The sequence below is a fragment of the Macrosteles quadrilineatus genome, unplaced genomic scaffold, assembly GCF_028750875.1.
Source record: "Macrosteles quadrilineatus isolate MER2022 unplaced genomic scaffold, UCM_ALF_1.0 Scaffold_2__2_contigs__length_208266976, whole genome shotgun sequence".
In the NCBI taxonomy this organism is placed as follows: domain Eukaryota; kingdom Metazoa; phylum Arthropoda; class Insecta; order Hemiptera; family Cicadellidae; genus Macrosteles; species Macrosteles quadrilineatus.
Window position 1 is genome coordinate 132,741,442 of NW_026542595.1, and position 21,818 is coordinate 132,763,259.

At 33.2% G+C, this 21,818-nt stretch overlaps 1 protein-coding gene across 2 annotated transcripts in view; it reads left to right on the forward strand.

Annotated features, from left to right (window-relative positions):
* LOC128986600 (uncharacterized) overlaps nucleotides 1-14,108 on the forward strand; it is a 29,307-nt gene extending 15,199 nt beyond the window's left edge. The window contains exons 1-2 of one of the 2 annotated variants that reach the window (XM_054407047.1): nucleotides 9,104-9,209; nucleotides 12,653-14,108. In XM_054407047.1, coding sequence (XP_054263022.1) covers nucleotides 12,677-13,900 — 1,224 coding nt within the window. In that variant the 5' untranslated portion in view covers nucleotides 9,104-9,209; nucleotides 12,653-12,676 and the 3' untranslated portion in view covers nucleotides 13,901-14,108. Of the gene's footprint in view, nucleotides 1-9,103; nucleotides 9,210-12,652 lie in introns of those variants that run through there. The other variant, XM_054407046.1, reaches the window with a different exon arrangement.
* Nucleotides 14,109-21,818: the final 7,710 nt, after the last annotated feature.

Genomic DNA, 21,818 nt, shown 5'->3' on the forward strand with positions numbered 1-21,818 from the left:
TGAAAAAAATAACTAAATCAGTACCGAGATCTCTAATTAATTTCAAAGTAAACAATTTGCAAAACACAGTCCAACTCGAAAAATATGATTTAACAAAAAGAGGTTATATAAAGTGTGCCATTGTTTGAATGAAATCGGACCCAGTCACCCCTCAAAGATGACCTTCTGCATTACCATAATTCGAGGGTCTGAAACCAAAATAGCGCAGCGGTGTTTGTAGCTTCCGCAGATATATTTCGTGCCTTTCTGTCGTATTGTTTTACTTTAAAATCTCTTCCAACTTGTTCAGGAAACCTTTTGTTCTCTGCCTTGTAAAGTCTAGGTTTCTTTTATTGTATACTTTTATTCTTGTATTCAAGTAGGATTTACAATTTTCACAAGATGTAATTGAGTGTGTACAAGATTTACTAGTGATTCTTCTCGTTTTTCCGTTACTCATTACATTTATTTGAGTTTTTGCACCTAATAGAAACTGTTTAAAGCCCGATAAAGAAAATGGCACTCAAATTTCAATAATTTAAATTCGGTATTCAGATATTATTATGCATGGCTTATTAAAACATTGCATTATTTGCTGTAGCTATCTTGGAAAATAAAACCATCCAATAGTTTTCATCTTTGGAAACTAATACTCATGCAAAATTGATATGATAGGTGAAATTCGTATGACTTCCTTTTATCTCGAATCCGCGATTTACAGAAGTATCAACGCTAACTTGAATTTAGGGAACTTGATTTGTAACATAAGCAGTGTCCCTATATAAACCTTTTTCATATACAGTAGTTTTTTTTATATTCCTTGTATGGTTTTATAGATTTTACCCAGACCACTTTACCACAAATGTTTTGATGACACGGAGTTGGTAATTGTTACAATTACCATAATGGTATACTTGAATGTATTAGATGTTACACACTCAACGTGTGTTGGTTTCAACATAACTTTAATAACAAAATAGAGCAATACAAGAAATTCCTTACGGAATTAGAATAATAGACTGGTTGTGTGAAAAGGTAAATAGTTAATTTTTATATGACATTATAGGGGTTATCCTTTCAATCATTCAACTATGACCATGCGCAAACATATACGCGAACGTATGTCAAACATATGCATGAATTCACCCCAAACGCATACGTTAACAAATTCGTTTACAGATTGCCAACGCAATATATTCATCGTATATGAGTAAATAAATTCATAGGTGACATATTTGTGAGCTAATCGAAAACATAAGTGGAAGTTTCTTAATGTAAACACATCCGTAAATACATCACAATAATGTAATTGTATGTATTGCAATCACAAAGCTTATATGAACATATCGCAAACATAATATACATGTATGTTTCCCAAACATATGCCCAAATACATCACAATAATATAAGTAAATGTATGCAATCACAGGGCCTATGTGAAGATATCGCAAACATATACATGTTCGTTCCCCAAACATATGTGTAAATTGCACCACAATCATATAAGTGTATGTATTGCAACCACAAAGCCTGTATGTATAGCAAATACAGTACATAATATTGCAAAAAATACGTGGACGATTCCCAAACATATACGTCAATCCATCAAAATTATATACGTATATTCATTGCAATCACAGATCCGAAGCCCCTAAAGGCAAAGTGGACTACTGTAACCCCAAAAAGTAAGTTTTGAGATATTAAGTGCTAAAGTTAAAAAATCATATCTTAGTTCAGAAGTTGATCTGGATTGTGACAGATTAAACGCATTGAATTATATTGTTTGGTAAATTATTAAAAAAACACAAAATTTCATTTCCAAAACGGCTTCCAAAATTGAGTAGTCCGTTTTGCTTCCATGTCCTGTGGGTTAGTCCATTTTAACATTAAGGTTAGTCCATTTTACTGTTACACCAATGTGGAACTAAGACTTAAATAGAGTATAAAGGAGAAAAGAGCAAAAAATAAAAGGCTTGTCACAGTTTAGTCCATTTTGACTTTAAAACAAAATGACATTTGGATTAACATTGTTCTAATGGGGGATAGTCCAAATTTGCACTTAATTTTGTGGGTTAGTCCATTCTGCCTAGAAGAAAATGTGTGATAATGCATGTTGGACTGAACATTTTTTTGTTCTAGAAAAAAAATACAGCTGATAGAGCTTAGCTTGTTTACCATTAGATAGAGCTGATTTTTCTTCACCAGCAGGTATACCAATCTCAAAACTGGAAATTTGTGGGTTAGTCCACTTTGCCTTTAGGGGCTTCCTATGTGAACATACCGCAAACATATACGTGGACGTTTCCTAAACATACGTAAATTTATCACAATCATATACGTATGCATTGCAATCACTTAGCCTATGTGAACATATCGCACACATTGTCCACAATACGCGATTCTACGCGCCGATGTTCGCACGAGGTTGTGTAAAGCGATTCGCCTTGGTCACGTGACCCGCGCGTGTCGTCTATCTCGCCCCAACACGCTCGTGTCGCCGCGTGTCGTCGCGTGTCGCTGACAAATTGTGCCGCTAAAGACGCCATTATGTCGATCCGTTTCTGTTTACTAATTTATATCTCTCGCCGCCGACTGGCCCGCTAAATGTTTAGGATGATCTGATTTTCTTAGGGTGGTTTACAGTAGAGTTGATTTTCGAGGGTCAATTTTGGACAAGGTTTTGTTGTTGTTGTAAGTACACTCTTTATATACCTTATAATTTTTTTTTATAACACGTTGTTTTTAAACTACACTTTTACTTCATTTAGGGGTTTCCGGTTCATTTTCCTTTCGTTCTAAGGTGTTTTTGGCGTGGTAAGATAATGGGTGGACTTAACAATCTATGGCTCCTAAAACGTGTATTTTACTTCTTAGTTATACTAGCAGACGAGACGAATTGCAAAATACTTTTTATTTTATTTAGAATGTTTTTAAGGTTTGTTTAATTACTAGAAATGATAAGTAATAAAATGTCCTGGAACATTAAACTAGTCTCCAGCCATTACAGAAAGTCGGAAATTCCTAAAAATTTCAATCATAGTTGCCATGTTTTTATCACTGCAAAATTTAAGAGTTTCCATTGTTACTAATAATTGTATTCGTGCTCTCTTCGTTGACTAAGTGTTTCTAAAATATATTAATTTTGACCTTTTGCGCTTTATGATTGGTTTAAAACAACAGATGATAAACAGTAATTTACCAATATATCTTTTTGTTTGCGATGTGATCAAAACAATGGGTAGCCTAAATAAAGATAATGCATAAATACAGTTAAGATGTAACATTTTACAATCATGATATTGAACTGACATCATCAATTTATAGGAATTATGAATATTGAACTCAATTGCTTTAATCTAAATTTTTGGACGTTATAGTATAATAATATTATAATTGGTTTTTACTATACTCAAGGTTTATTTCGTCCCGATTTACCTGCCTCCAAATTGGAGTTATTTAACTACTTGGTTGCTCTCATGATTTTAAGAATAAGAATAAACCTAGCAGGTTTAAAAATAAGTTTGTAATGTTGTTTGTCGCATTGTTAAGTTTACAAGAGATATTATTCTTAAAAACCTGGAAGAGATGTAACTTACTACACTGATTGAATATGTATAGAGTACTCATTATTTAGCAATCCTTCAAAATTATAAAAAATAAATTATAATACTGTTAAAATGCAGTTTTTTTTTCAAAACTCCATTACAGAAAAATTTCAATTGCGGCGTATTCAAGACATTGCGTCCATACAATATTTTTTATTAAAGTTGATTGTTTAAACTAACTTAAAACAGCTTTTTCAGTAAGTGATAGTTGTCAAACTTATGCAGAAATTGAAACTAAATAAGTTACACTCACTTGCATGTCAATTGATTCGAATTTGGACATTCATTTTGACTCTTCAAACTTGACAAATGCTTAATTTCTTATAGACATATCTTTACCCACACCGATATTATAAAAGTACGAGCTAATACAGTGAAGAGTCTTTTGTGAGCGAAAAAAAATGTAATTTTAAAATACAGGGTGGTCATAAATTATTGGACACATTTTAAGATTACATGAACCAATAACCAAGCAACTTAGAAACTTAGGAATTGTTTTATTGAATAGAAAAATTTTAAACAGTTTTATACAGTAACTGCAAAACAATAATTACATGAATGTCAATAATTATAAAAAGTGGTTATGAAAATGTGCAAAAATCACTCAAACAGTTGGTGTAAGTTTTTTCCTCAATGACTCGTGTTGGGGCATTACAGCATGGATAGCATGGCATAGTTAGCATAACAAAACCAACAATGGACCTTTCTACACCAGCTGTGTATGATATTTGTGAATCAAACCTCAAACTGACTTAAAAGTAACAATTTTACTAGGGTTCAATAAAAAGCAAAGTCTTTGGTTTAATGAAAGTAAATCTGCAATAACTGTTCGAAGAAGGTTTTGTTTAGAGTATAGCCGTAATTCCCCGTGTAAAAGTTTTATAAAATGGTGGTACAGTCAGTTCGAACGACTGGGAATTGTCCAACATATAGTCTAAAGGGTCTTCATCTCAAAAGAACATAACTTACAATAACAGTTTAGGTGATTTTTACTGTGTTTTTATAACTACTTTTCATAATTGCTGACATTTTTATAATTAATTTTTTGTAGTAACTGTATAAAACTGTTTTAAATTTGCTATTTTAATTAACCAATTTCTATGTTGCTTGGTTTTTTATTTATTTCATCTTAAAATGTGTACAATAATTTATGACCACCCTGTATAATAATTTTTACAAACGTTATGTAATATCTAGGATGAAAAATAACTGTTATCCCAAAAAGTAATTTGCTTACGTATATGAATATTTAATAACGCTATAATTCCACAATGGAATAAACCTGGGGTAATAATGGCATTACATTTCGAATATAAAATACATTAATTCACAGAGTCATTCGATATTGACGATGCATCGATAGCAATATTCCGTCAGGAAGAGAAAAACTTACAAGGAATAAATTCGTGAATATCATCGAGATTGTGACTTCCTTTAGTAGAACATAGGACATTACGCCACCCATTCACGGGAATATGGACCGTAACGCTGCGGATATAAGGCTTACATTTCCATACAACGGATTTTGATGGGTTATTGTGATAAGTTTAGGCAGGGCTCCTGAAATTTTCTTCTTATGGTTAAAATTGCAGTGTTACATATGTTTTTTTATCAGTTTAATTATGAGTAGGACTATCTTAGTATATTTATAGCATTTACTGATGGAAAATTTATACCCTATATTATGTGATTTTGATTCAAAGGCCAGCATGTGCCTGTTATTCTCTGAAAGTACAAAAATACGTCAAATACTAATTGTAATAAATATATTTACACTTATACTGTCACTCACAAGACGGTAAATACGATACGGGAAATAAGATGGTGGTGATCGATTTCGATTGAACACTCGAAATATAATCAGACCCAATAGGTGAATGACGTTTCTTATTGTCAACATAATGTTTTTTGTGAAATGTAAAATGATTTGGCCTGCAGTATCGAAAATCCATGACTAAATCTATCTTAATATCGTTATTGGACCAAATATAAAATAATAGGCCTCATCCAATGATGATTTATTATATTTATAAGCTTCTATTTTGTTTTGTACAATTGAATGCAATACAGTTTATTTTTATTTTAAATCTCTAGGGTTTTTTATAGAAATTGCCAATCTAACATTGCTTTTCCTAAATTATTATTTCAATTTGATGTTTTGGCTTACATTTTCCTTTTGTCTACATATTGCAATTCAATAGGGGAAATGCAAAAGAATTCAGCGTTCAATTTAAATCAGTGATTAAACTCAACATCATATATTTTTGAGCTCATAACATTAAATTATGTTCACCAAATTATGGTTCACTTTGGTTACTGTTCCATTTAAAAACATTTTATTTTGTTAGATTTCATGTATACTTGAAACTAGTTGATTTCAATGAATAAAACATTGTAAATATTTTTTGATGGAAAAATACTAAAATATGTTTTAGATAAAATTTTTCGAAATATATTTCACTACCAATAAACGATTTATAAAATTTAAATAAAATATTAACGTAGCAGACATTTTGGCGCCACGGTATTCGAAGCAGTTTACGGTCGCCACATCTGTCTATGAATCTGAGACTTGCCCCGGTTATCGGCGAATTATGTAAATTCCAGCGCAGAAAGGAATAATATTTTTCAGAAATATGAGACACATTTGGAAGCCATCTTTTCCCGGGGTATGCAGGGTTGTACGCACTCTTTTATTGCCGAAGGAAGTTCTGAAATATAGCTCGCAAAGTTTGGGCACTCACCGCGCATATTTTTGTCGGCGACGTCACTATGAATGCGATTATCTATATCTCCCCCCCACAAGTAATGCCAGATCATCTATATGGGCGTTTTAGAGCCGCTACCCTTCCAAAATTGATAAAGCTGTATGTGATTTTTATGCAAGATAGCGAACGCTATGCTTCTTCGTCCCCCGAGGGGTGGGGATTAAATTGTTAATTTTTACAGATTGTCTGTTGGGAGGATAAGTATATCTGATGTACGTATATATATATATTTACACGTGATTACTTGTATATAAGTATATCAAAAATATATATTTTTAGATTTTTATGTATAAATTCAGTGTTAAATAATATACTTGTATACAAAAAGGATTTAATTCAATATCTTGGAAGGATAGGCTACATTACATCATCCTTATATACCAAAACATGTTTGCAACGATCACAAATTGAAAAATTAGGTTTAAAGAGTAAAAAACCCATTACAACTTTCTTTCTAAAATTACAAATTCTCTGTCTCAAGTAGGATAAGTTAGTTTTAAATTATTTATTTATAAGATAGAGTTTTATTTTATACACAACAAAATTATAATTTATTACCTATGATGAAGTCATGCTGTTTTCCATCATAATGCATAATGGTAACAACGGTCATAGATTTAAAAATTAGGGTTTATTGGCCTTACGAACCCATTGCAACTCCCTTAAGCAAATGTAATACAAGTTAACTTATATGACATTTTATACGAGGAAAATGAATTTAATTAAAACGATGATTATCTGCAAAACGCATATATGCAGCATTAAACAATGCCACAACAAAATCAAAATTTGTATATAGTCTAGAAATTTTGCATACATTTTTATGCAAGATAACGAATGCTTACAATTGAGAAAAAAGTTTAAATTATCTCCATGAAAATCTTGTAATATTGTTTTGAATAAATTTTAAAATAATTACTTCACCAAATATATTTGTGAAGAATTTATAATAAAACTTTGTTTAGCAATCGATTTTTTGAAATAATCTTCCTAATAGTTCATAATAGAATAACTCAGTTAGAGAAATAAATAAATTGTTTATTAGATGGTTCAGCGATCCAATACTAAATAATATAATTATTTTATAACAGTTTAAGAAATTAAATTGTGTATTTAATTGACGTATATAATTATAGTCCACGATAATAACATAAATAAAATAATACTTTCAGGTGATAGCTATATCTCCTGTGAACAAAAGAGAAACGAATTTTAGTTTATCTTTGAATCCTGCAGGTGAAAGGATGCAAAATGAACGCAGTACTCATATTGCATCGCGATTTTGAAGGGGCGACTATGTTTTAGAAAGTTTAACGACAGACTAACAGAGAAGCTAAAACCTCAACTCTATTGCCTGTGGCTTAACTGGGTATTGCTATTTCATCCTTATCAGTCGTTTATAATATAAAGATACTCTCAATGAGTTAACGCTGACATTTAACCAAATTAATATAAAGTTATTAGTGCCGGATTTATTTACTAAATAACAATAATGCATTAAATAAATAGAATACTTCAAAAACTTGCAATGTTGATCTTGAATTGAAGAATTACTCAATGAAAATTTGACAGAACAACACTCCTACAACACCAGAGGTAAAGACCAACTCGATGTGCCATTCTGTAGGCTAAGTAAGAAGAAAAACTGTTTCCCGATACTAGCAATGAAACTATATAATGTATTGCCAGCTAGTACCAAGGATCTTGATCCCCGCAAGTTTAAGCGAACAATTGAAAAATGGCTGAAAAAACACCTCTCTTCTCTATTGAAGAATTTTTTGAAGAGGTCAAAAAACCATAAATCCTGCCGCCAATCTGTAAATATTCAAACAGTAAATTCAAGTTTTAGTTTTTATTTTTCTTTGTGACGATGGACTGCATAGTTCTAATTATTAGTTTAGTTAGTATCGACTCAATCTATCCAGCAACTGCTGGTCAAAGATGAAGAAAAGAAGTATGAAGTAAGTATGACGTCAAAGTACGTTATACTTACAATATGCAATACAAGTTTTTCCTTTGAATTTTAGTACTTCAAAAAGCTATATTTCAAAGACAAAATACTAAATCAATTAAGAGAGTTAAACCCTTATTGAAAGTCAAAATTCATTTTCTAGTTTGTACTAGATTTTTTGGTTGTACTTGATTTATCAAATTTGAATAAACCAATTATATTTCGTGGATTTGTTTTCATGGATATTCTGTAATATGTAAGAAATTGAACGAAAGAAATTAAATTTGTATTTTTAAGTTCTTTTCATGATAACGTCTAAAGCACCAAATTGCAGCATTGAGATTGTCATTGCGATCATTTATGTATTAGTTTTTATAAATAAATTGTACAAACATTGTTTCAATTCAATGAATTTTCAAACCTTTTCGTAAAAAATATGTAATATGTGGATAAATTCCAATTCCAATATCTTTCCTAAACCACATAATGTACAGTTTACGTCCAATATACTGGTTATGACAACATAAATTGCTGAACAAATGTTCAACGATCGTAATACAACACTGACCGTATGACATTTGTAACAAACAATTAACAGCTGATTGACGCATTGTTGCGGACATGTGTTGAACCTGACGGACAACGTCAACCACCCCCGCACCCCCACAACCCCCTGACACGCCCCTTGCTGTTATTGGTCCTCACAGGCTCCACCCCTCTGTTCTGATTGGTCCAGCACTATATGAATATTTACTTGACACCTCCGGGGAAGATTTAGTCTCTTTCCATCCCCCAGAACGTTCGCATGCATTCAGCGAGTGTCTTCTTTTCTACACGTGTTCCTATGAACTGCTTTAGACTACGTTTTCCTGTGATTCTTGAGATAGTGTGCGTTTTAAATTAGAGGTAAGAAGTTGTAGAAATATTTTATAAAAAAAGTATTTTAAAATTTTGCCCCTTAAAAAGTGTGTAGTATGAAATGTAGCCGGATGAAAACAAAACTTTCTAATAGAGGCCAATCCATTTATTTTTTGTTCATACTATTATGCATTCAAAATATACATGGCGAGTGTATGTACTAGTTGTGATGGAAGTAAAATGTATCGATTTACTGAATAAAAAAACTGTTTAATATTTTGTGAACTGTATTTGGATTTTAGGATTTTCAAACTACGTAATTTAAAACAATGCAGTTATAACAAATTTGGTGGTACAATTAGGCAAAAATATGACCGCGTAACTGGATAACTGGTTCACAAAGGAAACTTAATAATTACGACTTGCTCTTCTGCGTTCTTCTCCGTCGCATGAGTGTAGCATCTTGAGTGGTAATACATATGTATGTAGGTTTTATTGAGCTATTTATAGTAAAAAATACTCTATACATCCATCCATTTTAGTGCGTTAATAAAAACTGTAATTTATGTACAAATCCCCTCGTGCCAATTTTAAAGATACAAAATCAAAATACGTAAATGATGTTTTGACACACATATTTTTGCAATGTTACGTAACTTGAATTTTAACAATAAACTTGTTTAAATGATTGAATAATAACAGATTAATATTAGGACCTTTTAGTTTACAAACATTGACTAATTGTTTACTCATGAACAATGTATTAATACTTTCCCTATAAATTCAGCGAGGGGTTTAAAAAAAGTTCTCGAGTTAGGAATTTAAATTTTTTCAATAATCGAATTTTTGAAACAAACATGGATATGGCATTTTCTTCAACATACTCCAGGGAAAAAACAAACGAATTGATTGTGCTAACATAGCTAACTGTAATCCTTTGTACATAATTTTATGTTCGATTTGTAATTTAACATAGTTCATTGAATATATTTGGGTTATGGTAACTGTGTAACCTTCCTCCTAAAAGTTATGGCTGCGAGTATACATAATTAATTTAAATTATAGTAATAAATCGTCGCAGATGTTTGTCGACATGTAGCTCTCCAATGAAAATAGTTTTCATGTTCACCGATAGTTGTACACAGATTCCATCTAGTTCTATCTCTGAAGAAAATGTTGAAACTTTTACTAACTTAAAAAGAGATGAATTTTGTTTACAAACTGTATTAAATAAATAGCACTACATATATTTTAAACATTATCATTTATATGAGAAATGAAAAAGGATACAACTCTAAAATTTACCACGGGTTTTTAATTTTACACGATGCGTTCAAATGTGTTTGTGCAATAAGGCGTGCAAGTAACAAAAGCTTTTTAGTTTAAAATATCAATGTTGAGACTATTAAATAAAAAATATGAAACCTGTTTAGCTTTGCTACTTCCAGTTTTTGTTTTTGTTTAAAACATATTCTACTTTCATAGTTTTTTACCAAACAATATATTTATGGTTTATGTGTTATTTATGTATGCAATGTATAGCTAGGTACTGTTTACAATTTTCATTACGATAAAAGAGTTAGGACCCGCTGTATAAGTTTTTCGAGATCGTTGTATGTTTAAGGACACTACTGATATACCGAATATAAAAAATTTCTGAATATTCGGAAAATATTCTAAACATGACAAAGGAATTTGATGTAGAAACCAAGATTTTTTCATCTTTTATCGTACTTTCTAGACTAAAGTTTTTATCCTTTGTGGTTATAGTATCTTATGTAAATTAATTGGTATATTGTAGTTGGTAAATAAATAAATGTCTTTAAATGTTTTGTAAAGTAAGTGTCTCACTATAATTTTAAACATAACAATAGAAAGCTATGGAAACATAAGTATTTACAATACGGACTAACACAAATTAAAATAAATGATATATTTATGCACAATTTTGATACATTAGGAGCTCCTGTAAATAGGCCAGAAATTTTAAAAATGATGCAAAGTTAATTTACATTTGCACAGCAGAGTACTTACAACACAATAATCGTAGCTAAACTTTTATTCGAACATTTATTTTAAAACTGATCAAAGAGAAAAAATACAAATTTTGCTTCTTAAATTAAAACCAAACGGAAATTTTGAACCTAATGATGTACCTCTTCAGAATTTCAGAAGTAGAAGATTACATTTTAAATTTGATGTTGATTAATATATTTCGATATATCAAAACAGTATTCTATCGCATACACATTTCAATTTTTTACAATACTTTAACTACCATAATACACCTTTAAATAAACTAGCATTGATTATATTTTGAAATCAGTTTACTGTCTCACCCTGTACAATCACATCGCCTGACGTGTTACAGTATAAAGTGGAACGAATACAAAGTTAAATCGTACACCGTACGGGCCATTGAGTGCATTGTTAAATGCTCATTTCAATGATCGAGGGGAAGTGTAAGGGATGTTATGGGGGTGTGTTTAGCTGATGAGTGACTAGGGTCGAGGGTGCCGACCCCGGTTCCCCGTTGTTCTCCCCATAAGTTTATGGGGTTTGTGTCGTTAAGAGATTGTGGTTCGTCTCAGTATTGTAAGATTATCAGCGAGTGTGAATAACTCATGTAGTTTAAAATTGTATATTGTCTTTTATTTATTAAACTAACGAATAATATACAGTATAGTTTAATAAAGTGCATACTTTTTGTAACAGTACCAACATTGCCGATATTAAAGTAAAATATATATTTTTACTGTTTTTTTATAACTGTGCAGTTAGAATTCGAAAAAATTGGGAACTTATTAATTTTATGTTCAACATAATTTAAATATTTAACCTTACAACTCGAAATTTATAGATTTTTCGGTGACAATGGTGTCGTGGTTGTGTCCTTTTTTTACTAAAATAAAAATTTTAAAAATCCGAAATCGTAACACTTTATCTACATAGTTCTAGGTTTAGTGCGATTCTTCTAAATCATAAATTGTCCAATGAAAATTATTTACTTATACGCTAACTGACGTGTTTTCACAATGAAAAATCATTCGCATTTTACTAAATTGTTGTATTTTATTTATATAAGTGGGGTGGAGATTTTAAATTTATACGAATACTAAATATAACGCAATTACTAAATTGAAAAAATAAATTAAATTAAATCTTCAACTATATCATATAGTAATTGAATCCCAACTATAATTCGGCCGCTTAGATAGTGACCTACGCGCTAATGCTAACCAATGCTAGAGGAGGTTGCTATCAAAGCGGGCGAACTATAACCATCGGTTTTATATCAAGGGTGTTTATAACAATCTATGATGATTCAATGCTTATGGGTGTAGTGTGGTAATTTATTTGCAACTAAACGCACGCTAAACATATATGCCGTTCTTCGATCTTTTCCGATAAAATAATAACTATACACATTTGTATAACACTCTATATTTAACCCAAATACAGTTTAATTTAAAATCATATTTTTGTTTCAGAATCCGTTCCCGTTCGGTGCCGGAATGACGATGGACATCCACCAGCGAGGTCTTCGGCACGACGGCGATCCCCTGTACCTCCCCAGGGTCTCCCCCGAGACCATCGGCTCCCAGACACCCGACATACCATCGCCTCCGCAGAAACCGGCCAAGAGGAGCTTCGACGTGGCCTTCCTGATGGCCCCTGACGACCTGTCCACCAAGAAGCGTCAGCAGCAGCAGCAACAGCTGAGACTAGTCACTTCAGCGTCGTTGATGCAGAGGCATTCCCCTCCACACATGACGATGGCCGGAGACATGGAAATGAAGATATCCAGACATCTCCATCACCAAAGAATGATGCATCAGAGAGACTTCAATGACCTACGTCCTACTTCACCTCTCGGGCTACTAATTCCATCACCCAAAGAAGTCTTGAAGTCCGGCCCGGACTCGAAGGAGTCGGTAATTGATGTTACCCAAGAGGAAGAAAATCAATTCGCCAAAAGCGCTTTCACCAAAGTCAAAAGTGCGAGGTTGGATTTTCCCGGAGCGAATGTGTCAGCCTCTCCTTCGTCAGTGACATCGAACAGATCCGGAGGATTGTCACCTGATGTATCGTATCAAGATAGTCTTAGCCCGCCGATGGCGAATCGTGGCTCCCCAGTCAACTATGCTAAAATGAACCCGAACATGAACTACTTCGAGAAAAATCCACCCAATGTACAGTTCTACCCAAAAGAAAAACCTGAAGGAAACTCTTCACGAGAGGGAAACGGATTTGTAGGGAATTTACTTAACAAACCCCCAGACATGGGTAAATTTCGCACGATGTTCTGTCCGAATGGCAACCTTCCCTATGGTGGTTTACCAGTTCCGTATCCATTCCCACCGAATTTCCCTCCAGGAGGACCTCCTGTTCCCGCGCTTTTGACTGCCGCCGCCAGTGTTACTGCTGCTCTACTACCTCCTGCGCTCGCTGCTCTTACTCTACCTGCACAGAACGTCTGCGCCAAATGCAAGATATCCTTCAGGATGACGTCAGATCTAGTTTACCACATGAGGTCCCACCACAAGGGAGAGCACGTAGCGGTAGACGCCGTCAGGAGACGCCGGGAGCAGGACAAGCTCAGATGTCCTGTCTGCAACGAGACCTTCAGGGAACGACACCACCTGACCCGCCACATGACCGCCCATCAGGACAAGGAGGGGGACGACGATGAGGACGACGCTCTAGAACTGTCGAGGAGGCGGAACCACCTAAAGTGACAAAACCATCTCCACCTCCATCAGTGTTAGTCCCCGTACGTGTTAAAGTGCAATATGTAAGCAATATTAAGTTTTCGTTGTTACCTCTTTATCGTGTAATTTTCCCGCTGTGAATGAACATTATTGAACATTTCTTTGTATCATATTGTATATAATCGTTGTATGACTTGTTGTTTCATTGTTATTTAATAATAATCGTTATTCAGTATTGAGAATTTTAATTCACTCCTGTTATCTTTTTGTATAATCTGTAAACGAGTAAAAATTTTAAATGTATTATCAAGTCAAAATAAAAAAAGACCTATAACCTCCTTGAATATTTATTGGAAATTATAACACAAATTATTAACATATTAAAATCATAAACTATAGAAAACATTATAAAACTCTGTGTTTTATATGTGTACACATTTTTTTAAGTGAGTCAGAATATGATATGATATAAAAGTGATAAATTCCAAATTAGTAAGTCTAGCGACTTCATGAACACCAACGAAAACTCTGCAATATACACAAACAAAACAAAAGATATACAGAGAGTTCACATTTATACCTTGCTAACTAACCGTAGTAAATTAACGAATTTACGATATAATATTATATAACCGTAGGCATATGACAGAAAGTGACTGAGGGGTAAACGATGAAACGTTAGCCAACACTCAAGGCCTCGGGTACGATACGAGCGGCGAGCGGTGAGCGGCAAGCGGCGAGCGGCAACCTGAGCGGCACGTAAGCGGCGGTGGTGGCTACGATACAAGCGGCACATTTATTAACGCTCATCAAATTTCTCCAGTTTTATGAGTCAGTTTAGTCGAAAATGGTAAACTATGCTTACCTGCAAGACGTATTGCAACAATTGTTGCTATCTGACAATTGTTTGCCTTTAAAGAAAAACTTAGTTATTAGAAAAACCTTAACTCTAACTTTGTCCCATACTTTTCTGGTAACTGAAGTGTTTTAAAACTTCCGTACTGGTCATTCCACAAACATTCCCTGCACTGCTCCTCACGTATCGACCCGTATCGCATGTTTTCTGCTGTTTCACTGTCATTTTAGGCCGAACTGAAGCATGACTCACCTGAGCGGCGAGCGGCGTTTTCGCGAAAATCGGTTTTGACTTGGAACCATGAGCGGCGCTGAGCGGTGCCGCTTACCGCCGCTCGCCGCTCAGACGTATCGTGGCCACCCTCAACAAATTTACATGCAACTAAATGAGACCCGATGTCAGAGCGGCGCCGCTCATGCCGCTCGCCGCTCACCGCTTGCCGCTCGCCGCTCGTATCGTACCCGGGGCCTTATAGTAAGTGTTAAAACCTTCTTTCAACCTGACGCGAACAAACTCATACGAACCTCAACTATGAAGTTATTATGAAGTTTATTATCATGCTTACATAGAGCTACCCCTATTTTTTTTTTAACTAAACTATTCTTAATTTTTTCACCTAACATAGGACTCAAATTCTAACCAATTATTGTGTTTAAGCTTGACAAAAAATAGTAGGATACTTGAAAGAAAAAAAATTGGAACGCTGACAATTTATTGAGTTAATGATCACTCCTAAGTTATTTGGGAATGCTGTACATTATAATATATCTTGTTTCTAATTAGCACAAGATTAGTGGATCACAGCCTTTTGTACTCAAGATCATCAATCAAGATGGCTTCGCAAAGATCATTAAATTTAGTAACTATAATTTTTACACGCCGAAGTTACAGAGGTAAATATGTCAATGACACGATTCGATGAAACTTTTATGGAAGTTGGATTATTTTTTAGATTGTACTACATTAGTTCTGAATCCAGAAGATAGTAACTTATAGGCTTGTCAATCATAAATAGATCTAAATACTACAAAGAAAGTACTTTGAACTTTCTTGAGGTAAGCTTTTATAACTTAAAGGCAAGTAAAGCAAAACAAGTGTAAGCAATTTTAAATCCAATGTTAGGTACACTTCCATATCTGTTGGCACAAACCATCGAATGAGTAATATTGATCGATATATCGATTATTCGATAAGTTATAATGTTAATTTGGAAATTAGGTCTGAGGAAAAAAACTAGTATGGGTTATCAAACTAAGTTCTACTCGTTATTTATTTAACAGATTTTTACTTGTTCATGAAAAAACTTGGGATGATTTTTACTCATGTAATAATATTAATTGACACACACACACATATATATACACATTTATACATATATTTGAATCTGAAGGGATGGTGTTAAGGCCTTTGGGGACCTCAAACAAAAAGTAAATTGGTCCGGGGCGTAGGTCTTACTATAAAAACCTACTGTACAAGCTGATTCATAAATTGATTAGTTAGGTCAAAATAACCTGTAGCTGCTTAGATTTAGAACTGATTTGTGTTGAGGTAAATGAACAATTATCAATACATTACTTAGAGTACGCTATAACACTTTTGAAAATAAAATAAATGTCAGTAAAAATTGGTTTTAATGGTTATATACCTGGGCTTAGGTCACATGTTGGCCTGAATGAAGTAATGTGACAAACAATTGCAGGTCTGTGTCCAACAGAGTAGAGGGCGTTTAGTGAGCGTTTATATAGTGAGTAGTCTGATAATTTCAGGAGTGTCACACTACATAGGTTGGCTACCTGTGTGCGTATAAGGAATTTCACCCCTCTCAGTAAAAAAACAAAACAAAAAATAGTTATATACCACTTCAGTAAATTCATACAATGCATTAGGTAATACACACATTTAATAATTTTTAAATCTTTCTTGTCACTCACTACACTCCAAATGTGTAGACTGTACAATCTTGGGATAGCCTAAAAAAGTTGTTGCATCTTGTGCAATGCTATTGATTAACTTATTTGCAGCAGTGTCAAGTGTTGGAAAAAACCAATACTGTATACCAGTATACCAATACCATGTGGTAAAGATAAAAAGTGAACTTAATTAATAGTCTATTATCATGTAGTGAGAACACTGCACAGGCTGCTCAGGCCGTATAATTGGTTTTAAATACTTACGTGAGTCTTTCATTTATTAGCACCAGATGTAGCCATGGGGTTTTTAAAAAGAGAATGAGAGGAAGCTTGTCACATTGTGCCACTTTTCCAAGTTCTTTTTTCAATGTATGATTATTTTGTTGGTGTGTGCTGCTACAGTTTACAAGGTATGCTTTAAATTTTGTCAGTGTGGACCGACCGAACCACGTTCATGTTCACTCTAAAACTAGCTACAACTTTTGATTATTGGTAGTGGAAATTTAATTTCCAATCATAGTTATACATGACTACGGTTTTCGATTGACGTACAAGATAATACATTTTTTACTCCTGCAGCATGATTTCTATGGTTAAATTTTACTACGTTATTTTTTATTAAAAAAAAACTAAACACAAAATAAATATGGCATACGTATCTTCTTTACGCTCATGTATAATACATAACCATTGGTCTACAAAAATAACTCCACACTGATTTAATTCTAATGATCATCCCACGTTAATGTCTTAGGTGAACTTTAAAAGACATGTACTCAGAAAAATCAAAGATGTGCACACAAATTGAGAAGTGATACTAGTATACACTACACTCCGCTCACAAAATTTAGGTAGTTTGGTGGAAAATTTCCCCTCTACTGTTTTTTGCTCAATGTTTGTTGCTTAATCAGCTGTTGAGCCATTATTTTGAAGGTAAGGGTCGAGTAAAGGGGATAGATTTCTTGCCATAAAACCGCTTAAAGTTTGTGGTGGAGTATTAGCTTTGTATGATGTTAAATACTTACAACCAATTTAATACTCTCAAACCTGTCAATAAAACACATTACATCAAAATAAGTAATTTTTCAATCAAAAACTGGTCAAAACTTAAACAGGGGAGTAAAAAATCTATTCGTAATATTTACGGTACTGTATTATTGCCCTTTAAATAAATAAAAATGACTTTTATTAGCAAGCGCTCCTCACTACAAACTGTTTTACAGGATGACTCTAGTCAATTAACTAATGCTAACCTAAAACTAATGACAAAACAAAATACTCTTCCCTATTTACAAGATTATGGCTATTTACAACTATACATTTCTTCAGTCTAGATCTAAAGGCTAGGACACCCAGCATCTTCAGGTCACAGGGGAAATTATTGTACATTTTAGGAACAAAGTACTGTACGAAGAACCTTTTTTTAAGAACAATGGTTGACATTTGGCGTGTGTATGAAGACGCTATGACACATTTATAAGTTCAATTAGAACATACTATACTGTAGTTAAATCCTCACATTTTGAGCTACTGCCAACACTCTACTATTTTTCGAACTATACTTGATAATGTTACATAAATGATGCAATTACTGATTCTAACACGGGGAGCGAGCTGGCCTAGTAGTTAGAGCGCAGAACTCCGGTTCCTAGGGTCCCGGGTTCAAATCCCGCCTAATCACCAATGGACTTTATCTAAGTGAATAATGCCGAGCCCCTAGGTCTAGCCTGAAGTAATGTGCCTAGCTTCCTAGGAAAAAAAACTGCTTGTTACACAAAGATAATGTTTACCATATAACAATGACATTCGTCCTTTTGGATTATGATACTCTGTCGGTGCCTCTACTCAACTGTTGTTTTTTCTTTCAAAAACTAGTTTTAGGATTAACATAGAATTAGGTTATCTACCAACATAAAAACCAAAGCTTATATCAAACCCAAACTCACACGTCCATATTCATCAAACAATAAAACTCACTTACAAAACGGAACCAGTGATTTTCACCTGACATTTTCCCCCAAATACAAGGTGTCACCCTAAATCACCTTGCGAGGCGTCAGCAGAACATCAGAGCCTGATTTACATTCAGCATTCAAACCCAAAAACACACTTCCTGCACAATCTCTCATCGCTGGACACGATAAGCCTAATCTACTGGGCGGAGAAATGCAAAAAGCGCGCGCAACTCATTGTACACCTGACGTAATCTAGGATTGTAAATCATCGTCGCAATATTTTAGCTGATAACACATTCGTAGTTTTTTTTTCTATAAGAACCGAACTGATGTAGAACAATGACTTGAACAATCGAGAGCTTATCTGAGAGCTTTCGGTCCATTTAATTTAAACATCGCTTCTCCCCCACACGCACCCTCTGGTAATGCCGGCCGATGTTTTAAACTTAAGGGATGCTCTTTGCCCTGTGTACCTGATTTGTTTAGCACTTGTTGGATCGTTTGATTTTCTGTTTTTAATGTTAATTTGTATGTTTTTGTTTTTAAAAATAAAATGTGAATTTGTTGTAAATGAGATTAAAATTTAGACGAGTTTCAAGCATATTTTAAATTTTTGTTGTTGTAATTAAAAGTGATTGGAAACTTTCTATTGTTGAATTTTTGATGTTTACCTATAACAGTGTTTTAATTACTAACAATCACTAATCATATCTTCTAAGAGAGGTTATATTTTCGTTTATTACCTCTCATTGCCACTGACAGTGATGCAACGAAACATTGTACCGAACTCTAATTGCACCACTCATCAACAATTAAATTGGCATTAACAGCTGATTAGTTGAAGTTCGAAGCATTACAATTTTACTTCTTTTCTCTCAATTCTTGAAGTTCATTGGTTTTTACACATGTTGTTAAGTAAAAAGAACAATGCTGTTAAGTATTTTTTTTTTATTCTACGAACTGAACTGAAACGGCCAGTAAAAAAATCGGTCGTAGGTAAAAATCGTTTACATTTAAGGGGGGAGTACATAAAAATTAAATATCTTTAATTATTTTTAAAAAATATTGGAGCTTTTTCTGGATATAACCTATACTATACCCATAGAAACAAAAAAAATACACACATTACGCACAATCTTATAACCACAAAGTATACTTGAAATTATAGTTTTATGAATCGAGTATACTATAACAGATGACAAACTAGAATTGCAAATACGTAACTAATCGTTAAAACGAATATAATTTACATTTTCGCTCCACTACTGTGATATGACCTGATTTTGTACATGTTTATCACCTGCGAAAATCCATCATTAGATTGTTTTCTACGGAAAAAAAGAATGTTTACTGTGCGAAATTAATGTTGCCGACGTAAATAAACAAAGATTTGTTATTGTTTTGTCAACTGTTTCAATTTCCAAGAACCAAAACTGTACAATTAATGTAAATATTAACTTTAAACTGAATGCATAACCCTAAAAGATTCTATGAGTATTAAAATGTTCCTAGCTGTAATAAAAATTCCAATGTCTGTTTTAGTTAATAAAATAATTATCTTTGTAGTGTAGCAAAAAGTAACGTTCAAAACACGAGTGAAAGTGGTCTATACGTATTCTCGACCACATTTAAAGTGCTTGATAAATCTCGCACTTCAAAAATATGGTCTCAAATATGTTAAGACTTACTTTCTACTCTTGTTATGAAATATACTGTCATAATGGAATTTTTTTATACATCAGTTCCACTCTTGATGCTAGTAGTAGAGTCGTCCACATTCGGTAAATAATTTGATCTGTCATGCCAGAAAAACACCACGTAGTGCTGTAAAAACATGATCAATCATCATCACTAATAATTGCGACAACATGTTCCAGCTGTTAAATTGGAGCGACCTTCTGGCGTTGAAGTTTGTAAATTCATAATTTACGAGAGGTGACGCATGTTTTCATGTTACAAGTTACACGAAAACAACATTTAATGAAGAAAACATATACAGCAAATTTTGTACGACATTGGCCCAATGAGATACACACTGAGCGATAATCATACGATCATTCTTAGGCCTACAGTCGTAACCAAAATAATAAAATAAATCAATAATAATATTAATAATAGTAAAATAAATATAAGTATCATTAATAATAAGTTAGTCACTTAATTTGCTTTAGTTACCTTTTTTTAAATGAATTCCAATATACAGGCCGTTTATAAAAGAATCATCAGGTTTTAATGGCATGTACCTCAGCCAATTCTTGTCCCACATTAATATTTGAAACATATGCTTAAACAGTATGTTTCCAAGTTTTATAATCAGCTGCTCAATAATCAGTCTTGGTTTTCCTTGGACGTGTTTTCATAATTTTCAAAATGATTACAATTATTAAAGGAAAAACATTTTCTGTTTTTCATTATGACTCAACTTCATTTTTAATAACCGTCCAGAGTGAGTTTCGGAGGCGTTTTAGACAGACTCCTCCTACATACCAAAGCATTATGTTGGTATTATGGTGGTATCGCCAGTTTGAGAACTCTGCCTCATCCTCCCCCTTAAGGTGGTGCAATGATTTTTGGTCATGGTGGAATTTCAAACTTTTTAATAATGTAAGTTGTCAATATAAGGTTTAGAAGCAAACAAATATTTTTTTTGAAATTTTTTTATGGCTACTTTTTTGTTAACAGGTCTTTGAAATAGGCGATTTGGCACTCACTCTTTTGACTTTATCTCAAAAACGGTTTGAGTTAAGAATGTGAAATTTGGGGTATTAATCAATGATATTGTACTACAGGGTCTAAAAGTATTTATGTGTAAAAAAAATGAAAATCAATTTTACGTGCTGCTTTATTTGTAAAATAAAAAATATAAATTATGAGCTAATTGAAAAGAAAAATATTTTAGACCAGGAAGTTAAATCTAAGGAATGTATAGGAATTTAATTTATTTTTAAATATTAATATTTGAAAAATTTTATTTTCAGGAAAGAAAAGTATGAAGAGAAAGAGGAATGGGAAAGACGGTTCCTACGACAAAGAATACGGCCCCCTAGCAGTAAAGGCAGATATAGAGGAGGTCGAAATGGTTGCCAAATCTAAAACATTTCTGCAAAACTTGAGAAATGATATTAAAAATGGAAATGAAGAATGGGAAAGGAAAACTGTTGGGCAACGTAACAATGAGTTATGGTTCGAAAAAAGAATGAACAGACTAACTGCTTCAAAGTTCG